At 56.3% G+C, this 20,876-nt stretch overlaps 3 protein-coding genes across 9 annotated transcripts; 1 reads left to right on the forward strand and 2 right to left on the reverse strand.

Moving 5' to 3' along the window:
- Nucleotides 1–38: 38 nt before the first annotated feature.
- LOC125684241 (tetraspanin-18-like) lies at nucleotides 39–4,198 on the reverse strand. 7 transcript variants are annotated; one of them, XR_007373256.1, is made up of 9 exons: nucleotides 3,612–4,198; nucleotides 3,163–3,256; nucleotides 2,804–2,998; nucleotides 1,977–2,051; nucleotides 1,739–1,882; nucleotides 1,411–1,590; nucleotides 1,115–1,198; nucleotides 582–700; nucleotides 39–138 (listed from the first exon to the last, which is right to left on the reverse strand). XR_007373256.1 is itself a non-coding variant. In XM_048926250.1 (8 exons), the coding sequence occupies exons 2-8, from the start codon at nucleotides 3,217–3,219 to the stop codon at nucleotides 653–655; spliced, it is 738 nt and encodes a 245-aa protein (XP_048782207.1). In that variant the 5' UTR covers nucleotides 3,220–3,256; nucleotides 3,612–4,198; the 3' UTR covers nucleotides 132–652. The 7 variants fall into 7 exon arrangements, 5 of the variants coding, with proteins under 5 accessions (XP_048782207.1, XP_048782205.1, XP_048782206.1 ...); XM_048926250.1 differs by having other exon boundaries at nucleotides 132–700; nucleotides 1,766–1,864; XM_048926248.1 differs by having other exon boundaries at nucleotides 132–700; nucleotides 1,739–1,864.
- Nucleotides 4,199–4,333: 135 nt separating this feature from the next.
- Nucleotides 4,334–10,087, forward strand: ADIPOR1 (adiponectin receptor 1). Its single transcript, XM_048926165.1, has 8 exons — nucleotides 4,334–4,405; nucleotides 4,528–4,719; nucleotides 5,402–5,518; nucleotides 6,047–6,218; nucleotides 7,015–7,201; nucleotides 8,323–8,510; nucleotides 9,376–9,569; nucleotides 9,821–10,087. The coding sequence occupies exons 2-8, from the start codon at nucleotides 4,579–4,581 to the stop codon at nucleotides 9,947–9,949; spliced, it is 1,128 nt and encodes a 375-aa protein (XP_048782122.1). The 5' UTR covers nucleotides 4,334–4,405; nucleotides 4,528–4,578; the 3' UTR covers nucleotides 9,950–10,087.
- Nucleotides 10,088–10,098: 11 nt separating this feature from the next.
- On the reverse strand, nucleotides 10,099–18,296 carry TIMM17A (translocase of inner mitochondrial membrane 17A). The gene is made up of 6 exons (XM_048926166.1): nucleotides 18,193–18,296; nucleotides 15,993–16,092; nucleotides 14,864–14,927; nucleotides 14,608–14,736; nucleotides 14,126–14,236; nucleotides 10,099–12,957 (listed from the first exon to the last, which is right to left on the reverse strand). Exons 1-6 carry the CDS (start codon nucleotides 18,216–18,218, stop codon nucleotides 12,887–12,889), a joined length of 501 nt encoding a protein of 166 aa, XP_048782123.1. The 5' UTR covers nucleotides 18,219–18,296; the 3' UTR covers nucleotides 10,099–12,886.
- Nucleotides 18,297–20,876: the final 2,580 nt, after the last annotated feature.

A 20,876-nucleotide genomic window follows, 5' to 3' on the forward strand; every position in this document is an offset into this window, starting at 1 on the left:
TTTCTAGTTTGCTTGGGCTCTTCAAAATATCCTGAAGCAAAGGCTTGTAAGGCTTCCAGAGAGCCAGCTCTTAGGTTCCATCTGCAGATCATTTAACCATTAACACCATTTAACACAACTGGGCTGCATCTCCAGGAGCTGCACAGAGAAAAAGAGCAGAGGAGAGGGAAGGGCTGAGAGAGGAGAAAAAGGGTCCAGAGGGGTGGAGGGGGGCAGCGAGGGGTGGTGGAACAGAGCTGGGGAGGATGGATGGATGGATGGATGGATGGATGGATGGATGGATGGATGGATGGATGGATGGATGGATGGATGGAGGCGTCCTGGTGGTAGAGCAGCTCAGGAGGTTTTGGAGGCAGGGCTCTGTGTTGTCACAGCTGTTTGCCTGGCAGCAGGAGCAAATCTGATGCTTGGCCTCCGTGTCTACGTAGATGTGTGTAAAGATTTGAACCTGAGCCCTGTCCCTGCTCCAGGATAATGAGCCACCTCATCCTTACCCACGCACTGGAGCAGATGCAGGACTCAGCAAGGCGACTGATCTGCACAGCTGGGCTGAGATATGCAAGAAAACAGAGCGTCCTTGCCTGCTGCTGTTCCCAAGGCATTTGGTTCATCTCTGCTGCGCTGCCAGCAGCCTGGAGAGCTGCTCCCAGCATCAGTCAAAGTTGTAGTAAAGGCAAAAGGCGAAGAACATAGCGAAGATCTGGAATGGAAGGAGGGGGGGGGGAACAGGTCAGCTGTGCCAGAGCAGCACCTTGGTGCAGAATGAGGCTGAAGGACCTCTGTGCTCTGCTCCTGGTGCAGCCAGACACCAGTGCCCTGCGAGGGGCTGCCCTGTGCTGTGCAGGGGAAACTGCTGAGCAATGCTTCTCCTCTCCAGGCCTTCAGGAGCAAAACAGAGCTCGCTCCCTCAGTCCTTCCACCCGCCTCACCCACACAGGGTGGCAGGTTGCCTTTGCACCCCTGACACAGAGCTGCTCTGTGGGGGTGGGGGGGGCAGCCCAAACCCATCCGTGGTCCCAGAACACACAAAGCACCATTCCTTCCCCTACCAGCAAACAGCACCCAAATGAGGCGACCCACCGCCTGCCTCGTCCCCTCCAGCTCTGCTCAGTACCTCGATGCCCAGCACGGCCAAGCTGCACAACCCGGGGACAGAGATGTACTTCTGCAAGGTCTTGCTGAAGGTGGGGAAGCAGCCCTGGGCAGGAGGGGAGACGATGGAGGCATTCCTTGTGCTTCACAGGGCTGCAGGGAGCTCAGAGACAGAGCGAGGGACAGGGAGGTTGGGACAAGTTGGGGCATCACGGCGGGGGCAGCGTGAGCTGGAGACCTGGGAGTCACCTCTGCACAGAACCACAGCGCAGCAGCAGCGCCCCAGGCTCCAGGCAGCAGCTGCCCATGCAGCCCTACCTGCTCATGGATGTAGCCAGGGCTCCTTTCCTGGCACTGCTCCCAGCTCAGCAGCTCTCCTGCCTGCAGGAGCCCATCCCGGGCACAGCACGCCTGCGGCCAGGGCGTCCCAGGGTGCAGCTCCTGAAAGTGGGAGCCGTTCCCAAAATCTTCAGGTCCTAAAACGCCACAACAGGAGAACTGAAATGGAAGGGAAACACCGTCAACGCACCGTCGAAATGAAGGGACTTTGCTCAGCGGGGAAACAGCCCAGCGTGAGTCCTGTGGTCCTTAAGAACCACCCCCGTGGTCACGGTCACCCTGAGCAGCACCCATGGGTGTTCCACACCTCAGCAGGGGCCTCCTGGCCACTCACTGTCACCATGAGGGTATTCCAAGCCACGGAGAAGACCTCAGCGCCTTCATCCCCGCAGTAATTCCTTCGCAGCTCTAACAGGAAGAGCTCTGGCCGGATCTGTGGGACCAGTGCCACCTGTGAGCACCTGGGGTCAGGTACCAGATATGGGGACAGGGACACCACACAGCCACCTCACCCACCCAGAGCCATCAGCTGCAGGGGACAATACCTGCTTCCAGTGTGCCAGGAAGAGCACAGCCCCAACGAGCTGTGTGACAAAGACGAGGCTCACGAGGACGAAGAACTGGAAGGCAGCAGGACAGAAAGGTCAGAAATCATCCTCAGCCCATGTGCAGCTTGCTCCTGCTGCTCCTCCCCTCCTCTGCCACCATCCCTGCTCATGCACGGGGACAGGGGGACAGGAAATGAGCATGTGGTGCATGGGGACAGACACAGCATCTCTGAGCACTGCAGCTGTAAGGCAGAACATGACAGGGGCTGGGGAAGCCAAAGATATCTTTATATCAAAGATATATCAAAGATATCAAAGATATATCTAGATATATGGTGCCTGCACTCAAAAAAAGGGTTTCTGGCCCTCAAAACTGAAGGAAAAGGATCAGAAATGCCATGTGGGATGAGCCTACAGAAAGAGGGGAAACAGAAAGAAAAGAGAGAGAGAGAGAGAGAGAGAGAGAGAGAGAGAGAAAGAAGAGAAGAGAAGAGAAGAGAAGAGAAGAGAAGAGAAGAGAAGAGAAGAGAAGAGAAGAGAAGAGAAGAGAAGAGAAGAGAAGAGAAGAGAAGAGAAGAGAAGAGAAGAGAAGAGAAGAGAAGAGAAGAGAAGAGAAGAGAAGAGAAGAGAAGAGAAGAGAAGAGAAGAGAAGAGTCCACCTGGTGCTTTACAGAATGTTCTAGGCTTTAAATTCCAAGTCTCAGAAGGTGGAGACTGGACTGGGGAGTTTGTTGGAGGCTGATGGTGCCAGGATGGGGACTCTGGTTCCTCTAGGGACATCCTGCATCCCACAGCTCCCTGTATCCCAGTTGCCCCTCACTCACCACCAGCAGCAGCGGCCGGCTCCGGCGCAGCGCCCCACAGCAGCCCAGGAAGCCCAGCAGCGAGAGGGCGATGCCCACAGCCAGCAGCAGGTAGGCGCCCACACTCAGCACAGGCTTGGCAGCCACAATGTCCTGGAAACCAGCCGGGTCCACAGCCACCCAGACCCCCACGCTCAGCAGGCAGATCCCCCCGGCCTGTGGGACACAGCAGGGTCACAGGGCACCTCGTGGGGGCAGTGCTGGGGTCCCCTCCCTTGGACAGGGGCCACCCTGAGCATCACATCCCAGCTCTGCACGGATGGCACCGCTGGGCTTGATGGCTCAGTGCCCTGCACCCCTCCATCCCCAGCGGGACTCACAAACACCAGCACGTTGAAGATGAACATCAGGTACTTCATGCAGCTCAGGACACCCATGGGGACCTCAGGGCTCTGCAGGCAGTTGCGTTCGTCCCTGCAGAGGGGAGAGCTCAGCTCCAGCCCCCGTCAGCCCCAGGAGGACGAGCTGCTCCTCAGAATACTGCCACAGAAGGGATGGGGGGACCAGAACTGCCAGGGGAAGCTGGCTGCTGGCACACCTCCCTGTGCTGCTGGATCAGATGTGGGGTGTGACAAAGCGCTCCATCCATGGGGCAGCAGCCACAGGGAGCTGGGATGCACACGTGGAAGGGATTCTGCCCTTCCCCAGAGCCCGATGGGTCCCTGACCCCCATTGGGCTGCAGTGGGTGACATCCAGAGACCCAAAACCTACAGGCTGCCTCTGCCCCCAAAGCTTTCCCACGCTGTGCTCCCAAACCCCATCACTCACCCCACGGGGCACCCTGTGCACCTCCAACTGCCACCAGGGCCGTCCGCACCAGTTTAATACTGGAGAGGTCGGAAAATCCCTCCGGTCTCAGCCCAGCAGCCGAGGAACCCCTTCCCACAGCAGGGCATGAATCATTGATGGGAACCGGATCCGGCAGCGGGGAGACTCCGGGGGTAATTAAAGCTGTCCTTGATGGACGGAAAGACGAGCCGGCGGCCACCGGGCAGGGGCAACCTGGGCATCAGTTATTGTTGCCCGCACACGGCAGGGAACGCCTCGACGCCTTCTGGAGCTCGGCCACGCGGCAGCCAGCAGTTCCACCATGCTGGGATGGACAGACAGCGGGACAAGAGACAGACGGACAAGGCCAGTCCGTGGATTCCCTCCACGCCGTGTTGATGCGGTAACGGAGCGGCACTGCCACCATCGGAGGGACACCAGCGCTCACACCTCGCTCTTTGGATGCCCGCTGCTCTCCTCCGCGGCTCCCCGGTGCGCCCCCTCCTGCACGCGGCTCCCGGTTACCGCCGCCCCCGGTTTCCTCCATGCCTGCAGGGGCAGCCGAGCGCTCGGCTAACGAGATGGCGCCGCCGCGCTAGAGCGCCTTCCATCAGCTGGGCGGCTCGGCCAATCACAGCGAGCAGCCGTGTCGGAGCGGAGAGAGACGGGCAGCAGATTCGACCAATCATAGCGCGTCCACCAGTCGGGGTGGGGCTTAGAGGCCGGAAGCGGCCCGTTCCCTTAGCGTCGCTTCCGGTGCCGCCGCCGCCGCCCTGCGCGGGATGTAGCGGCCGGTGAGTGCGGGCGCTGCCTGCGGGACGGACACGGGGCCCGGTTCCGGCCCGGTTCCGCCGCTCTCAGCTCCGGTGTCGGCCCGAGCTCGGTGCCGTTGACTCTGCTCTTCCTCCCTCCCCAGCGCGGCGGCACAAGGACGCGGAGGGACCCCAGGAACGCCGCCGCCGCCGCCATGGCGTCCCGGAAAGCCGCCGCCGCCGCGCAGGGCAACGGGCTGGCAGCCGCAGGGCGGGACAGAGCCCACCTGGAGCTGGCGGAGCTGGGGCCGCTGCTGGAGGAGAAGGGCGAGCAGGGAGCGGCCGGAACCGCCAGCGTAAGGCGCCCGGCACCGGGGGTCGGTCCGGAGTGGGCCCGGTGCTTCGGGGTTAACCAAAAGTTTGCCCGTTATCCCGGGGGCGGGTGGAGCGGGGAGGGGCGGGTTGGGCGTGAGGAGAAATCGCGCCCGAATAGCGGCGATGCGTCGCCCGGCTGCACGGAGGAGTTGGGAAGCGCCGAGATGGGGCACTGGGGGGGGCTGCGGGTCCTTCCAGCCTTGAGGACTCCGTGGTTCTCTGATAACCGAACGGTGATCGGTCCTGTGCTCTGAGAGCTTGGCCCAAAAACGTGTTTTAGCTCTTATGCTGCCAGCTGAGCTGTGCTGCCCCTGCAGGGTGCGCTCAGCTCCCAAAGCTGCTAATGGCAACGGATGGGGGACTGGGCCGGGCCTTGTGCTCTGGGGGCACCCGGCTCCAGGACAACGCGGCTGGGCCCAGGGGCTCTTCCAGCTTTGGTTGTAAGGATGAAAATCCCTCGTGGTAATCCCACCTTTAAACTAGGATCAGTCTGGGATTAGCCTGCCTGAGATGGTTGAGGCGGGAGCAAGTTGCATAAGTGGTGGTGACCGGTGGGTTCTGTCCGACCCCTCGGGAAGGGATGAAACCCCAGGTGCTCTGTGTGCCTGGAATGGTTGCAGTGCTGTGGGCAGGGTTGGTTCCCTCCGGTGTTTCTCCCTCTAGGCTGAAGACCCGCCGTGCCCAGTGGCTCGTGAGGAAGAGGAGGAGGTGGTTCGTGTGCTGACTCTGCCTCTGCAGGCTCATCACGCTATGGAGAAGATGGAAGAGTTTGTGTATAAGGTGTGGGAGCTTCCTGGGATCCCAGGGGGGAACTGGAGGCTGTGCTCAGCCCTGCTGGGCTTCAGGGGCAGCGCCAGCATCGCTGTCTGGGCCTGGGAGCTCAAATGCTGCCGCTGGTTTGCTGGGTGCCTCTGCTCAGCACTTGTGCTCGTGGTCACCATGATTGGCAAATGCACGAGAGCCAGCACAGCTCTGTGGCCAGCCAGGCTTCCTGTTGTGTGACTAAAATGGAAGGGAATTCTGCAGTGCTGGGAGCGGACGCTCAGTGTGCTGAAGGGTTAAATGCCCTGAATTGTCTCCAGCTCCTTAGGGGATGTGGAAGTGCTCTGCAGGATGTGGGTGGTGTAAGGGATTCCACGCGGTGTTGCGAAAGCCAAAGTTCCTCTCCCAGAGGAGAGTTTCAGAGCCTTTCAGCCCTGGCCGTAGGCAAGACCCGCAGGTTTTGTTCTGTGTTCTCCCAGGGTGATTCATTCAAGCCTTTGGGCTGCCTCACTGCTGGTGCCACCAACACGAGTCGCTGTGTTGCAGGTGTGGGAAGGGCGCTGGCGTGTGATCCCCTACGATGTGCTGCCCGACTGGCTGAAGGACAACGATTACCTCCTGCATGGGCACCGGCCTCCGATGCCGTCCTTCCGAGCCTGCTTCAAGAGCATCTTCCGAATACACACCGAGACGGGCAACATCTGGACTCACTTGTTAGGTGACCGGGGGGCTGCGGGGCTGCGCAGCGCTTCTGTAGGGCTGAGGTGTGCTCTGCCCCTGTGTTAGGGCAAGGGGCTGCCTCTGAAGGGCAGGTTTGCTCCAAGGGACTGACTTGACCTCCTCTCTGTGCCCACCGCCTTCCTTTTAGGATCATGTACCCCTCTGGCTCTGCACGTGTAGGCAGCTCAGTTGCTGGTGGCTGGGAGCTCCTGGGCCTCTGAGTGAAGGGAGAACAGGACAGCTCCTCGCAGCAGCACTGAGGCCTGAGCTCAGTGGTGTTCACGCTATTCAAGAGCTGATGGCCCCATTGGGTGGGCTGAGAGTGCAGGAGGGCCTTGGCCAGCATTCTGCAGAGTTCTGGCCTGCATGGAGACTCAGAGGCTCAGGGTCTTCAAGATCTGGCTGTGCTGTGGCCACATTGCTCCCACTGCACAGCGTTTGAGCACTGTCAGCGAGCTGCTTCTGCTCCTGGGCTGGAGAAAGGTGTCCTGGGCCAAACAGCGTCCCGTAAAACCTTCCCTTGGAACGCAGGGCGTGTGCAGGCTCTGCCTTTCAGGGCACAGCCGTGCCTGGGATTCTCCTGGCTCTTTGCTGTACTAAGGAGGCATCGTGCTTGTAAGGGAGAGACCCCAAGGCACTGATTCTGCGGCAGCCATGCAGGCCTCTGTCTCTCTCGTGTCCCTTCTCACCTCCCCTGCGCTGCTGCCATTGAGCTCTGCCTGTCTCGGTGTTCATCCATCAGTCGATGCTGGCTGTGCCTCTGCCCGACAGCCCGTCTGTTGTGTTTTCTGCAGGTTTTGTGTTGTTCCTCTGCTTGGGAATCCTGACCATGCTGCGGCCCAACATGTACTTCATGGCTCCTCTCCAGGAGAAGGTTGTGTTCGGGATGTTCTTCCTCGGGGCGGTGCTGTGCCTCAGCTTCTCCTGGCTTTTCCACACTGTCTACTGTCACTCAGAGAAGGTCTCACGGACTTTTTCAAAGTGAGTCGGCACTGGGGTGGCTGTGTGGTCTCAGGATGTTCTGACTTCTCACGGCACTTCCTCTCCAATTCGCATTCACTGGGATTTTGTTCTTAGGGGAAGGGAGTGTTCATGCAGCGTGCAGCTCAGAAGCAGCAGGGTTTGGGTCCCATCCCTCAGCACCTTGCGTCTGGCAGCAGCTCTGAGGCCCTCAGGGAATGGGGGCTCTATGAGGACTGGGACCCTGTGGGATGTCCCTAGAGAATGGCCTCAGTGCCTCTTGGAGCAGCACAGTGAGGAATGGTCCTGGTCTCACTGGGCAGCCGTGGGTTTTCCAGTTTACTGGGATGTTTTGAAAAACTCTGGGTTGGATCCAATTTGAACTGAAACCAAATTGAAAAGCAAAACAAACAGGATTCCTGGCAATGTGGAAACACTGGGCAGTGGCCAGTGCTCGTCTCTGAGGTCAGTGTTGCTCTTTGAGTTCACATCAGCCTTTATGGCACAGGGAGAGCAGCAGCAAGGCTTTCAAATGAGATCTTGCTCACAGAAGTCTATCAAAGGCATTTACTTGGGTGCTGCTTGCTGGGAAATCCTGCCAATCTCCTATGCACAAACACAAGATCCCAAGGGCGCTTGTGTCTGGAACAAACTGTGCTGCCTGCCCTGAGCAGGAATGTCCTTGTGTACTGGGGAGGGTTCCTGCAAGGCTGCTGTGGTGGTGGGAAATGCAGCCGACTGCGTTTTGGTGGTGAAAATGTTCCTGGATCGATAGATTGAAAGCACTTTGCAGGGGAGGACAATCAAATCCATACGCACCAGGGCTAATGCCCACCGCTCGTCGTGGTGGTTTGAGTGTACAGCATCTCCGTGCTGCTCCTGCAGATCCAGCAAGCTGCTGTTCATTGTGCTCTGCCAGCTCTTTTTGCATCCTTGTAAGCCCCAGGTCCTTTCTCCTGTTTCTCATTGCACTGGTGACACCCAAATCTGTTGTCCAATGCAGTTTTTCTCATGGGGTCGTGGCTGCTCGCTGGTGGTGGTGACTGTTTGGGTGCAGGCAGTGGGATGGCACCAAATAGGATGCAGGAGGGGGCAGATTTGGGGCTCACCTATGTGTCTCTCTCCTTGCACCCTGGCTGCAGGTTGGATTATTCAGGAATTGCACTGCTGATCATGGGGAGCTTCGTCCCCTGGCTCTACTATTCGTTCTACTGCTCCCCGCAGCCAAGACTCATCTACCTCTCCATTGTCTGCGTCTTGGGCATCTCTGCCATCATTGTTGCTCAGTGGGACCGCTTTGCCACCCCCAAGCACCGGCAGACAAGAGCAGGTAGGAGCGCTCCGTGCTCATCTGAGTCCCCTGCCGCAGGGAGGAGCCGTGCTGGGGGGGCACCTGGTGCTGTGCTGCAGGTTCCATGCTAAAGCAGGGCTCAGGTACTGCAAGGAGCTCCCAGCACCTGCAGCTCACATTCCCCCAGAGCACCGTGCTGCTCTGGAGCAGGGAGGCCTCCTCCCTCCTCTCGCTGTGCTGCAGATTTGGATCCTGCACTCAGCAGGGCCGCCCTGAGCTCCTCTTGGCACCGAGCAAGGCTGAGGTTTGGAGCAGGCAGGCGGTGTTTAGAAATAGCCCTATAAGCAGTGGCTGGGCGGCCTGAGGCTGCGCCACACAGAGGCTCATTATCTGGGAAGTGGTTTGGCAGCGCCAAGCTGCAGCTCATCCAGAGAGGGACGGGTTCCCTCCTGGTCTCCAGCCTGTGCTGCTGTGCCCCTGCTGTCCTGGAGGCTGCAGGGCAGGCCTCTGTGCCTGCACCCACATCAGCACTGTGTCAAGAAGGGGGCAGGGAACAGGGCTGAGCGCCAGCCCCACCATTACCTGCGCAGCGTTGGTGTGGCTGTGCTGGCACAGACGGCAGCCGCCTGCTGAGGGACAGAGCTGCTTTGCTCTGCCTGCTGCTGCAGGGCCGCCCTCCTGCTGCCACGACGACCTGCAGCCCTCTGCACTGGTCTCCTGCTGTGGTGCTGTCAGCCCTCTGCTGATGTAATTAAATTTGACAGTTGAAATTTCCTACGCTGCTAATTAGCACCTTCCCCTGAGCTCCAAGCAGCTTCAATAAACAAATGACTCCAGCAGCAGGGCTGGCAGGGCTGCACCCCTCACGTGTGCTCCCTCTTGCTGCTCTCTCCTCTTGCTGCAGGTGTCTTTCTGGGGCTGGGGCTGAGCGGTGTGGTGCCCACCATGCACTTCACCATCGCCGAGGGGTTCGTGAAGGCCACCACGGTCGGGCAGATGGGCTGGTTCTTCCTCATGGCTGTGATGTACATCACAGGTGCAGGGCTGTACGCTGCCCGCATTCCTGAGCGCTTCTTCCCGGGCAAGTTTGACATCTGGGTGAGTGTTGGGTGAGGGGAGCCGGGGTGCCTTGTGGGGAGCTGAGAGCCTGAGGAGAGGAGCTGATGGTGGGGGTCTCAGTCGGGTGGTGCCTCCCAGCACCATGCAGGTGACGCAGCCAGGGAGCAGGGAGGCAGGCAGCTCTGAGCACAGTCCCAGGGTTGTGGCTGAGCAGCGTGGAGGAGCTGTTTGTTCCAGCGCTGCTCTGCCCGCTTCCATCCGGATCAAAGGGTTTTCTTGCTTCCCTGCAGTTCCAGTCGCATCAGATCTTCCACGTGCTCGTGGTGGCTGCAGCCTTTGTCCACTTCTACGGCGTGTCCAACCTGCAGGAGTTTCGCTATGGACTCGAAGGGGGGTGCACAGACGACTCTCTCCTCTGAGAGCGCCTGGTTTTAGTACAAGCTTCCTAAGTGCTTTTTAAACTCTCTTTGCTAAAATCAAAGGAAGACTCGAAACTGTTTGGGGTTGTTGTTGGATTTGTTTGTTATCATTTTTTTTTTTTTTTTGGTTGTTGTTTTCTAAGGAGGGGAAAAAAAAGAAAAATGAAACAAAAATTCTTTAGCAAAGTTCTGGCGACCAAATCCTCCCCCTCTCCCCCTTTCCCCACGCGCTTTGTGGGGCTGAGGGGAGGCCAGGCCGGCCCTGCTGAGGTCTCACCTCCTCCAAACAGAGCTCTGACTGCACGGCGGCCCTCAGACGGCCGTTTCTGACAGCACGGGGTGCAGTGCTCCGCTCCCAGCACCGCTCAGCACTCCTTTCCCAAGCACTCACGTGGCACCGGGCCCAGGGCCGGAGGTTTTGCATCCCCCTCCCAGCAGAGTTGCCTTCCTGGGGGCAGCTCTGTGGCCCCCGGTGCTGCAGCCCAGGGCACAGGCACAGATTTCACGTAACTTAAGTTTTAATTGTCTTTGTTTTTTTTTTCTTGACAAAGTAATGTAAACATAAATGAGAGAATATTTAATATTTAATACTAAGCTTTAAGAAGACTTGCTGCCACCGCAGTGTACTCGGCTCCCTCGCTGTCTGTGGTAGTGAAGGAAGGACAGTGTTGTAGGGGAATTAGAGCTGCTGTAGCTGATTGAAATAAAGAGGTCAATAGTTCCGTGTCATGCCGGTGGTGTCGGTCTCGTTTTTTGGGGTGATGATGGATGAGCTGCTCTGGGTGAGCACCCGAATGTGAGGGACAGCTGGGAGCTGCCTGCAAGTTGTCATCCAGAGTGAGTCAGGACAGCACGGAAACAGGAAGCTTGTGGGTGCTGCAGAGATGACAGGGCAGGAAAGCCTTCCCCGGTGCACTGCAGGGCAGGGGGACCTGCTGCCTTTCCTCCTCACAGCAGTGGGAAGAGAGCTGTCAGCTGCCCTGCAGGGCTCCTGGCTGCCCAGCACACACTGTCAGCTGGGGAGCACTGCAACGTGGGCAGCAAAGGGCAGCAGCTCACATCGGGGTTTGTCCTTGTGCAGAGGGAGGTGTGAGAGTGACTGAGGCACAGACGGTCACGGGGGATTAGAGGGGAAGGGCTGAGCTGAATAAAGCTCTTCTGAGCGGCTGAAGCCTGCAGCCTCCCTGCAATGAGGGAGGAGGGGACAGGGGTGGCCCTTCTTGGGGCTGTTTGGCCCGGCTTTGGGCGCTGCCAAATGCAACGCTTAGATGGAGCCTCAAAGCAGGGAGCAGCAGATCCTGCACGCCCCCCTGCCCCAACCCCTCCATAAGTTGCTCCCAGCCAAACGCTGCTGGGAGAGGTCACCCAAGGTGTTCAGGGTGCTGCTTAAATGCAGTCCCCGAGCAGCAGATGCTGCGTGCCCAGCCTGACTGCACCCAGGAAAGGCTGGGGGTGCTGGGGGCTCCTGGGCAGCACAGCCCCAGCCCCAACAAAGTCACCTCCTGCCCCCACAGCCTGGAGGGCGGTGCTGGGCCAAGAGCTGGGCCAAGGATGAGGGGCAGAGACCCAGCCCAGGGTAGGTGCACAGTGCTGAACACCCAGTGTGCTGATCCTATATAAGGAGCACAGGAAAACATCTGGTGATCAACATGCAGCTTTGGATACTCAGGGGAGGTGCAGCACTGATGAGGGATCCGGCTGCAGTTTCCCCTCACCTGCCAGGGACTCGCTCCTCTGTGGCTGGGCTCTCAGTCAGGAACAGAACAAGCACTCAATAACAAATGGAGACAATCCTTTACAATTCACCTGAGCAAGCAAGCAAGAGGCAGAGCGAGATGAGCTTCACAAACACGAGGCTGTTGAGCTAAAGATTCTTGGAAAGAAGTATGGACAGCAGCAACAAGGAGCAGCAAGGCACCAGAGCAGCAAGCAGCCCTGGAGTGGCTGTGGGACAGGCAGGGAGGTGGAAACAGGAGAGGAAAATGTTGCTTGTGCAGGACGTAGGAGCCCTGTCACCTTCAGGATCTGCACTTGCATGCACACGTTGTACAATCTCAATTCACCCATCTCAGCACTCCTGTGCTGCTTTCATGCTCTCCTACTGAATGAGTCTGACAGTTACCTCAGTACAGAGCTCCTTCCTGGGCAGAAGGAAAGCTCTGCGCTGCCCTGGATCATCCTAACAAGCCTTCGAATGCTATTGCCTGCTGGCATTTCCTGATAAACAGACCTATGGGGAGGACCTACAACAGAAAACCCCACTGGATATGAATTTATTTCTTTTTTAACTGCTGGCAAGGGGGAACGTGCCTCCAGAACTGGAGCTTAAGAACAAAAACAGAGCCAATGGAACTGCGCTACCTTCAGAGGACTCAACCCACAGCAAAAAGCCAACAGCCTGTGCTGAGAGCACGCATGCAGGTGCAGTGCACTTCACCCTCCAAGCACACAGAGCCCTCTGCTTTCACGTTCCAGTCACAGTCGCTTCTGGAATGTAAACCTGCACGCAGATTCACACTTTCCCTTAAGCCAAAATTTGTGTAGCAACATCAATCCAGAACGTGGGTAGCAGGCAAAATCCGAAAGGGAGGAGGGTAACTTCCAGATGTGGAAGGGTTAATGCCACATCCCAGAGAAGACTTCACAGACATTCACTTCAGCCCGTGGCCAAAGGATTACAAGACTCCGTTTGGTCCTTATCTCAAATCTCCATGTATTCTGTCAGACATGTATTAACGTTACAGCAATGGAATCTGTTACCAATAAATAGATCTGTCATCTCCTAAAAGTTCTGCGCAGCTTTGCACTGCCAAGTGCTGAAGTCCTCTTGGCATGGTTTGTGTAAGAGACTACCACTGGTGTAAGGACATACCGTGCTCTGATCCTCCAGCATTTTAAATTACAGCTCAGCTACAATTCGAACTAACAGAACGGGGATCACTGGTACTGCCTGTAGTCACCAAACGGAGAGGGCTGCAGCTGCGAGGGGTCGTCGGAGAGCTGAGGGCCTGAGGGTGAGGAGAGAGAGAAATCAAGCTGTGAAAAGAGAAGGCGTCCTTCCTATGGCAGCAGGAAACACCGCAGCCTTTATCTTTAAACTAAATCCCTTCTGAAATGAACGGAGCCAACAATGAGGGACCAAGACATTCAAGAGCTTTACACCTGCTCCAATAAGGAACAGTTGTTTCTTGAATCTCTTTTACTTCTAAGAAAACAAATCAGAACAATGGGAGGGAAACATTTTCAGTCACTGAAAGGCACTGGAAACCTCTGCCTTCCTGCCCTGCAGCTGAACCCAGCCACTCTGTCAAGGTTTCTTGCCCCACAATAAAGCAAGGCAGTGAAATGGAACAAGTCGTGGATCAGCTTCCCTTACTGACATTCTGCTGAGGGAAGCAATATGTTGTTACTGCCAAGCCTAAGGAGAATAAACTGTGACAGACAGATGATACCCTTTCACTGAAGCAGGTTCATTTTAAAAAGCCTTTGTATTCCTGAATTGTTACAGAAATTGCACCAATTCAGACAGAACAAAGAATGCCAGTGAACAAACCTGAGAGGAACCCTACCAGGAATTAGAGGCTTGCCACTAATCCTTTCAACACTAGCGGTTTGTTCTGTATTCCTCTCAAAATGAGGTGGGCCAACAGAGGCATTAATTATTTCAGGCAGGCACGTATTTACATAAATGGTTACAGACTCACTGACATCTCAGCTTGTGTTGCACTTAGAAAACAAAACGGATCCAGTTTCTGGAAATCCAATCATCACCACTGCCCCTGTTTGGAACATCCTGCCTGCATCTGCTCCATCTCCAGCACCCCACTGGAATGGGCTTCCAGCCCTGCTCCCAGCCCTTCCAGCTCCCAGCCTTACAGTGCTGCTCTGATAACACCACCCACATCTGCACATTTGCTCACACAAACCTCTCTTCCCTCCTAAGCCCTGTGCTCCCCTGTGCCTGGAACCTCCTCCCTCCCCCTGATTCCTACACCTTCATGCTGCTGAGTGACAGCCAACCCTGCCACCTCATTTCGGTGTGGGTGTCTCCAGACCACAGAGAGGAAATGCAAAAGCTGCTGTGGCATCAGCAACTCTTCTTTGACTTCTTACAGACTCGGAAGCTGGGCACATCAGCCAACTCTGCACAACAAAAGCTGCTGCAGGGCTCCTTACCGTTCTGGAACTGTGCAGAGGCAAATCTTGTTAAGAGAATGCCAGCCCCTTCAATTAAAGCCAGGAGAATTCCTCCCATTGCAGCAGATCCAACCATGGCAACAGGTCCATCTAAAAATAAAAGCACAGAACAACACTTGTTTCTTTTTCTGTTGCATTACTTTGCACGTTACAGCTCTCTTTCTATAGTTATAATCTCTCCTATGGGCAAACACTGCATTCATTAAGCCTCATTAGTATCACTGCTAAAGGAATAATTACTAGGCAACTCTCCCCTTCCTCAGGGAAACAACAGAACAACGGTAATGTTTGAGAACACAATTATTACTTTCATAAGCACGGAACACAAGTCTAAGATGATTTTTCTATTCCTCTTCCCAAGTCAATTGCAGTTTGGGAATCACACAGTTCTGCTTCACTGCAACAGAGGTTGGAACACAGCAGCTTTCTGTTAGCTCCCTCCCCACAGCTCCACTTCTTACTTCTGGCAGCTAAGATGGCTCCAGTTAGGGCTCCGCTCGTGATTGAATTCCATGGATCCTCCTTCCCCCTCATTCTGACCATGCTGCAGTCGATCATGGAGAACAGACCTCCCCAAACTGCAAAGCTACCTGTGAGCACATGGGGGAAGAACAGAACCAGCTCAGAGAAAGCAGACGAGCCAGCAGGACTGCAGCCACATCACCACCAACATCACTAAACCACGATTCAAGACAACATGAGTGAGGAATCAGTTACCTCCCAGCTGTGGAGCTCTCGTTTTGACAGCGGCCAGACTTCCCCTCAGCCGGTGGTTTACACCCTACAGTAAGGACAGAATGAAAGAATGAAGTCTTGCTGCCAGAACGAGCCATGGGCACCATCTGCTTCCCAGCACCACGATGAGGAGCTTACAGAAACTGCATTTTCACAGCTCCTTTAGTTCTTACCACATCTGCGTAACACCTGTAAGCTGCAGAAATGAAGCACCACCATCAGGCACTGCCTCCAACCATTCTTGGTGGGAACTGAACTGGATGAGATCTGCACGCCCTAACACTGCATTGCTGCTACACACGCTCAAGCTTTGTCTCAGCTGCGAGCACTCAGAAGCGTGGACTGATTTAGTTAATGAGTTTCAAGCAGAATAAAGAAGGGGGTAAAGCACAAATCCTGCGTGTGTGAAGCATCTGCAGCACCTGACTCGTTTTGGAAGAGGTTCTGGATTTTATTCACAAAACGCACCTCGAACTGAAGGCTTATTAAGGAGCTTGGGGCAATGAAGCTGTCACATACCAACACCAAAAACCACTCCCACCAAAAAGCCCTTTCATCCCCTTTAAGCCCCTCCTATAACAGCCAGAGGAATGTTTTAGAAGCCATGTTCAAGTAGAAGCAGGGGTTACTTTTATCAACATCTGCACCACGTTTGAAGTCAAGATTTTGCAGCTGAAAACTTGAAAGTGAAAACAACTGATTGTCACCACCTGAACCTTGACCTCCACGTTCCATTTGTGCACTTAAACAAAAACCCACTTTCAAATAAATTGAGTTACAAGAAACGTTAACGTTTAATTAAGAGGTTAATTACAGAAAGCAACATTCCCTCACATAGTTCTGAAGAACGATTCCTCCTTTAAGCCCTCTCACTTCTCAGAGGAAGGCAGAGGGCTGTGGCAGCTGATGCAGAACTGCCCAGGCTCCACTTCTGCCGTGCAGCAGCCAGAAGCAAAGGCAGGAACTGGGCTGAGGGAGCAGGTTAACGTCGCCAGCCAGCCCTGTGTACCTGGATTTCTTCTGCCTTCCCTTCTGCTGGCAGGTTGCACTGCTGATGGGCAGAGGAAGCAGAGCTGCACTCTTATTGTGCTGCTCTAATGGTTTTACTTACCACTGGGGAATTCCTGAAGCCCTTGATGGCCTGGAAAATGCCACCTCCAATCGCTCCCATGGTGAAGGCACCTCCGCAGTCATCCACAATCCTCCAGGGACTGCAAAGAAACACAGAGATGGAAATGCTGCGTCCCATCGCGCACTACTGGGGGAAAGCCACCATCCAAATGGATGGCGCAGAACCCAAAAGAAACACGAGGAAGCACAACTGCCCACCCTGCTTCACCCACGGCTGCTGAGCAGCATCACCAGCAGGGGAAATGCTGCAGCAAAACCAGCTGGGTGTTCAGCAAACCTGCAGCAGGAAGCATCGGATGCACAGAGCTGCTTGAACTCCCCACACATGGCACAGAGGTGCATTTCCATCATGGAAAACCTCTGCAGAATTCCAGCTCACAACCGGTTCTGCCCTAATGATGTATTATAACTTTAATTTTCTTCTTCTCACGACCTACAGAGAACTTGACTGGCAAATTCAAACAAGACTCAGTTCACAGCAAGCACAAAACACCGCTTTCCCTGAGTTCCTCCCACTTTTCCTTAGTTCTGGTTATTGAAATGGAAGACTTCAAAGTCATGTGTTGCTAAACTGAGAAGGTTTTTCTGATGTATCCAAGGGTCTTTGAAGTTCATTAAAACAAAACACAGCAACACCCATGCAGAGCTGCCAAAGGGCAACTTCACGGAGCGTCAAATGCTCCCAAACAAGCAGCACCTTCCTCTCAGCAAACGCTTTCAACTGCACAGACGAGCTTTCATGTGGGGCTCGCATCCCCTTCAACACTGCTGCCAAGCAAGAGAGCTTTGTGATTTTCCTGCTCCCCGTGAGCAGCAGCCCCAATTAGCCGTGCAATTAGCCGTGCTCCCATTGCTGGCAATTCTGCAGCGTTTGCACAAACCAAGCTGTTTTGTTTCTTTCATCTTACATCAAAACCTGACAGTAAAAGCCAAGCGCTCCGGTGGCTGCAGCACTGAGCAGAGAGCAGCAACCCCAGCAAAACACGGAGCTGAACGCCATGGCAAGGCCAGGGCTCACGGGTGCTGCCATCAGCGTGCCTTTATGACCTCACCCTCCATGTGATGCTCCTGCTCCTTTTCCCCTGAATGCTCACTGCACGTTTTCCTGTTTTTAACCTGAAAAAAAAGCCCTCCAAAGTTCTCAGCCCCACAGACAGCAGCGGGAGGCTGGAATGCTGTCCCACTGTGCATCATCCTTCATTTCACAGCCTGCCGTCAGCTCCCATCTCCCATTCCTAACAAATCCCCCCCAGTTTGGATGGAGTCCCACCATGCAGCCCCGTTCCATGTTTTATTTTCACCCCTCCATCCCCCGCTTCCTGCGTGCAGTCGGAGCTGAGATGTGCAGCCTCCACTTCACTCCTCGCCGTGTTTTTCTCTCTCCTGCCCAGATTCTGATCTGCTGTTAAGAATAAAACAGCTCCTCACAGCTCCCTGCCTTCGTTAGCTCATTAAGAGCCATCTCATTAAAAAGGCTTGCTGGAAATCCAAGCAGGTGATGCGAAGCTCTTCCTTTTCCCCTCAACATCAATGCAGCACAGCCCCAGGATGGCAGAACCCTTAATGCAGACGGGACCTGGGAGATCCCAGGCTTTTACCATCAGGTTGTGATGTAAGATGAAAGAAACCCTCAGGTTTTCCCCTTAACGCCCCCAGACCTCCACAGGAGCAGCTTTTAAAAATTAACCGGCTGTAATACGTGGCTTTTAAAGGAGGAAACGGCTCTGAGAGCAGCACAGCCGCCTCCCGCCCTGTGCTCAGAGGCCGGGCTGACACAAAGCGCCCACAGCGGATCCTGAAGGGATCACCGCGGTGTTACTCCGTGTTATCGCGTGCTTCGCGTTAACCGCTTCGCTGACTTTCAGGAGGCCCCACAGAGCGGGAAAGCGCTGTGAGGAGAGGACAGGAGAGGAGAGGAGGCGGGGAGGAGGGGCCCGGTGGCGGCCCGGAGCCCCGCAGGGGGGTCGGGGAACGGCTCCGCGCCGGAGGGCGGCGAAAACGGCCCGTGCGTGCCGCAGTGACGCAGCCCGGAAGCGGCGGCCATGACAGCGGCGTCGCCAAGGTCACCTCCCGCCCCCTCCGCCTCCCCGCTCCCGGAGCCGCCGCCATTCTCCCTCAGGAGATTCCCGCTCCGCCCGCGCGCGCGCACCGCAGCCCGCCAGAACCCAACGGCCGCTCACCAGGGCTCGCGCGCGTACTCCTCCATCTTCGCACGCGCCGCCGGCCGCTCCCGCCCCGCCGCCCCGCGATTGGCCCCTCGCCCCCCCCTCCCCGCGCCGACCAATCGGAGAAGAGGGCGGGACGGCGGATGTCGGAGCGGCGCGTGCGCCGTGCCCTTTTGGCCACGCCCCCGGAAGGCGGAGGGCAGCGGGCGGTCCTAATGCCCGCCTCCGACCGGCCGTCCCGGTGCGACCCAACGTGGGCACTCGGGAGGGCGGATGGTCACCGGGCTGTGATCTCAGGGTCGGCTGAGGAGGTTGGGCTGCGGGAAAGAGGGCTGACAGCTGTGCATCATCCAGTTATACATCACCCAGCTGTGCAACACCCAGCTGTGCATCACCCAGTTATGCATCACCCAGTTATGCATCACCCAGCCCCGCAACACCCAGCCCCGAGTAGTAGCGAGGTCCTTAATTGCGCTAATGAAGCATGAGCTGGAGCGATGGGACGGGCTGACGCGCTGCAGTCCTTGCAGACGCAGCTCCCCGCGCGGTGCTGCCACGTTTGTCCTCGTGGAAGCGGTGCTGCAGTGGTGGGCATCGCCAGGAGGTGGTGGTGTGGCTCTGGGACAAGGAAGGATGGGGAAATCTCAGAGAAACAGAGCCTTGAGGATTCGAGGGGACCTCCGGGGCTCCCCCAGCCCACCTCCCCACTCCAACCCTACCACAGGCTGCACAGGAACCTGGCTTTGCTCAACCGTTGGTCTGCCATTGGTCTGCCAGGACCCCCAGGTCCTTTTCTGCAGAGCTCAGCCCCCAATGTGTGCTGATGGATACAGCTGTAGGACCCTGCAATCGCCCTCGTTGAACCTTAGCGGGTTCCTGTGGCGTGCTCTCCAGTCTGCCCAGCCTTGTCCTGTCTGCTGGGGGTGGGAACAGCAGTGAGATGGAGCAGGCTGCAGGAAGGGAGCAAATGTTTTTCAAGGAGAGCTTTGGTGTGGGGCTGCGGTGGGGTTTGGGGTTCAACAGCTCCTACTTTTAAGGCTGAGAAGAGCAGCAGCATGGAGATGCCGCTTGCTTTGCAGGGACATGCTGTGAAATGCAAAGATCGGGGCTCAACCTTCCCTCCTCCAGGCTCTGAAGGAGGGGGCAGATAAAACAGCCTGGAGGAATCCATCCATTTCTCATTTGTGCTCTACTGGCTGACAGGAGAGAAGGCAGAAACACAGCTGGGAATGAGCTTGGGGAGATCTGCCAGAGCCCCTCAGGCGTGCCAGGAGAAAGCACTTCACTCCATGTTGGATCTTCATCCCTGAGACGTGGCTGGCAACACTGCTGTGTTTCGGAGGAAATAGTTGTTAGTGCCTGCGAGGTGATCAGTTGTTATGGGAATGGGAATCCCGATAAGAGCAAAAGCTGCAGAGCCCCCTGATGCTCACCCCATGCTCAGCAGCAGGAAGGGAGAGGGAGAAAGTGGCAGGAGACAGCACTGGGGCTCCTTCCTGCTCGGTTTGGTTGGAGAGCTTTACATTTTCACTTAGCACAGGTCTGAGGAGTGCTGGCAGCGTTTCCTGAGCATGCAACATTCCCTGTCGGTGCAGATGGGGAGCACAGGGCAGCAGGGAGATGGGAGTGATGGGATGAAATGCGGTAGCACAATGTTTAAGGCTATGCCCTTGGAAACTAGAAACAGCGGTTTCTTCCCCAGTCTGGAAAAAAAACTTCAGTTGTGTGTCTGAATCATAGGAAGGCTATGAGCAGGAGCCCAGTGCTGCAGTGCTGGAGATAAGAGAAATCCTAGAATGCAAGCAGCCTGCATTTCCCATCCAGATGGGGAATGTCTGGGCTGCAGCACGAGGCGCCGGGAGGCCGACATGGAGCACCCCATGTCTGTGCAGGGAGTGAGATCTGAGCCATCAGACAGCAGGGAGGGTAATTGGGCTGGTGAGGAAGATCTTAGGAGAGCTCATTCTGGTGGAGGAGACCAGATGGCTGCTTGCAGCGGCTAGGAGAGATCTGAGAGCAGGCAGTAAATACCAGGAGGTTGATAAGGAATGAAGAAAAAGGGCGAAGCCGGCAGCGTATGGAATGGGTACAAAATGTTGTGTGTGGGGTAAAGTTGCTTTGAAACATGGAGAGGAAGAGCACATCTGCCACGTCCCCCTGGGAGAACTTGCAGATGCCAGGAAGCTTCTGTATGGATTAGGTCAATGGAAAGTAGGTGCCTCCAGGCAAAGCCTGGGCTTAAGGCACTGCCTGAACCAGAAACAGAAGACAGTCTGGAATTCAGCCTGTGCAGAAGGAGGGATGTTTGTGGGGTTGGGTAAAGGGGAATGGGAGAGCTGTGATGAAGAGCAGCTGCAGAAACCCCTGCAGAGGATGGGGAATGTACAGAAGCACTGACCGAGCACCCCAGGGCCGGAGCTGGGCTCAGACCCACGGAGCTGAGCTGGGTGGGCATGCAGTGCTGGTGCCTCCTGGGCTTTGCACATCCTGCGTGCAGGAAGAAATCTGCATCAGCACCTCCAGCAGCCCCTCCCTGACGGGCTGACCCCACAGACAGGGGAGCAGCGGGATCAGGATGGAAGGAGCTCAGGGCTGGCTGGGCACAGTGCTGCTGATTTCAGCCGAGAGCTGTCAGGAGCACAACAGCAAGCTCCTGAAAATCTGCCCTCCTGTAAGTGGGGAGCTTGGGGACAAGGCTG

Source organism: Lagopus muta, chromosome 24, assembly GCF_023343835.1.
Source record: "Lagopus muta isolate bLagMut1 chromosome 24, bLagMut1 primary, whole genome shotgun sequence".
NCBI lineage: Eukaryota > Metazoa > Chordata > Aves > Galliformes > Phasianidae > Lagopus > Lagopus muta.

What these genes read in the sequence shown, in the direction of transcription:
- LOC125684241 (XM_048926246.1), bottom strand. Translation starts at nt 3,219, where the DNA reads ATGGGTGTCCTGAGCTGCATGAAGTACCTGATGTTCATCTTCAACGTG. An exon ending in GCCGGCCGCTGCTGCTGGTG is followed by an intron (nt 2,052 to 2,803) that starts GTGAGTGAGGGG and finishes GCTGCCTTCCAG; the next exon opens with TTCTTCGTCCTCGTGAGCCT. An exon ending in GCCAGGAGGCCCCTGCTGAG is followed by an intron (nt 1,591 to 1,738) that starts GTGTGGAACACC and finishes CTTCCATTTCAG; the next exon opens with TTCTCCTGTTGTGGCGTTTT.
- ADIPOR1 (XM_048926165.1), top strand. Translation starts at nt 4,579, where the DNA reads ATGGCGTCCCGGAAAGCCGCCGCCGCCGCGCAGGGCAACGGGCTGGCA. An exon ending in GAGCGGCCGGAACCGCCAGC is followed by an intron (nt 4,720 to 5,401) that starts GTAAGGCGCCCG and finishes TTCTCCCTCTAG; the next exon opens with GCTGAAGACCCGCCGTGCCC. An exon ending in GCACCGGCAGACAAGAGCAG is followed by an intron (nt 8,511 to 9,375) that starts GTAGGAGCGCTC and finishes CTCTTGCTGCAG; the next exon opens with GTGTCTTTCTGGGGCTGGGG.
- TIMM17A (XM_048926166.1), bottom strand. Translation starts at nt 18,218, where the DNA reads ATGGAGGAGTACGCGCGCGAGCCCTG. An exon ending in GAGTACGCGCGCGAGCCCTG is followed by an intron (nt 16,093 to 18,192) that starts GTGAGCGGCCGT and finishes GTTTCTTTGCAG; the next exon opens with TCCCTGGAGGATTGTGGATG. An exon ending in GAGAGCTCCACAGCTGGGAG is followed by an intron (nt 14,737 to 14,863) that starts GTAACTGATTCC and finishes ATGTGCTCACAG; the next exon opens with GTAGCTTTGCAGTTTGGGGA.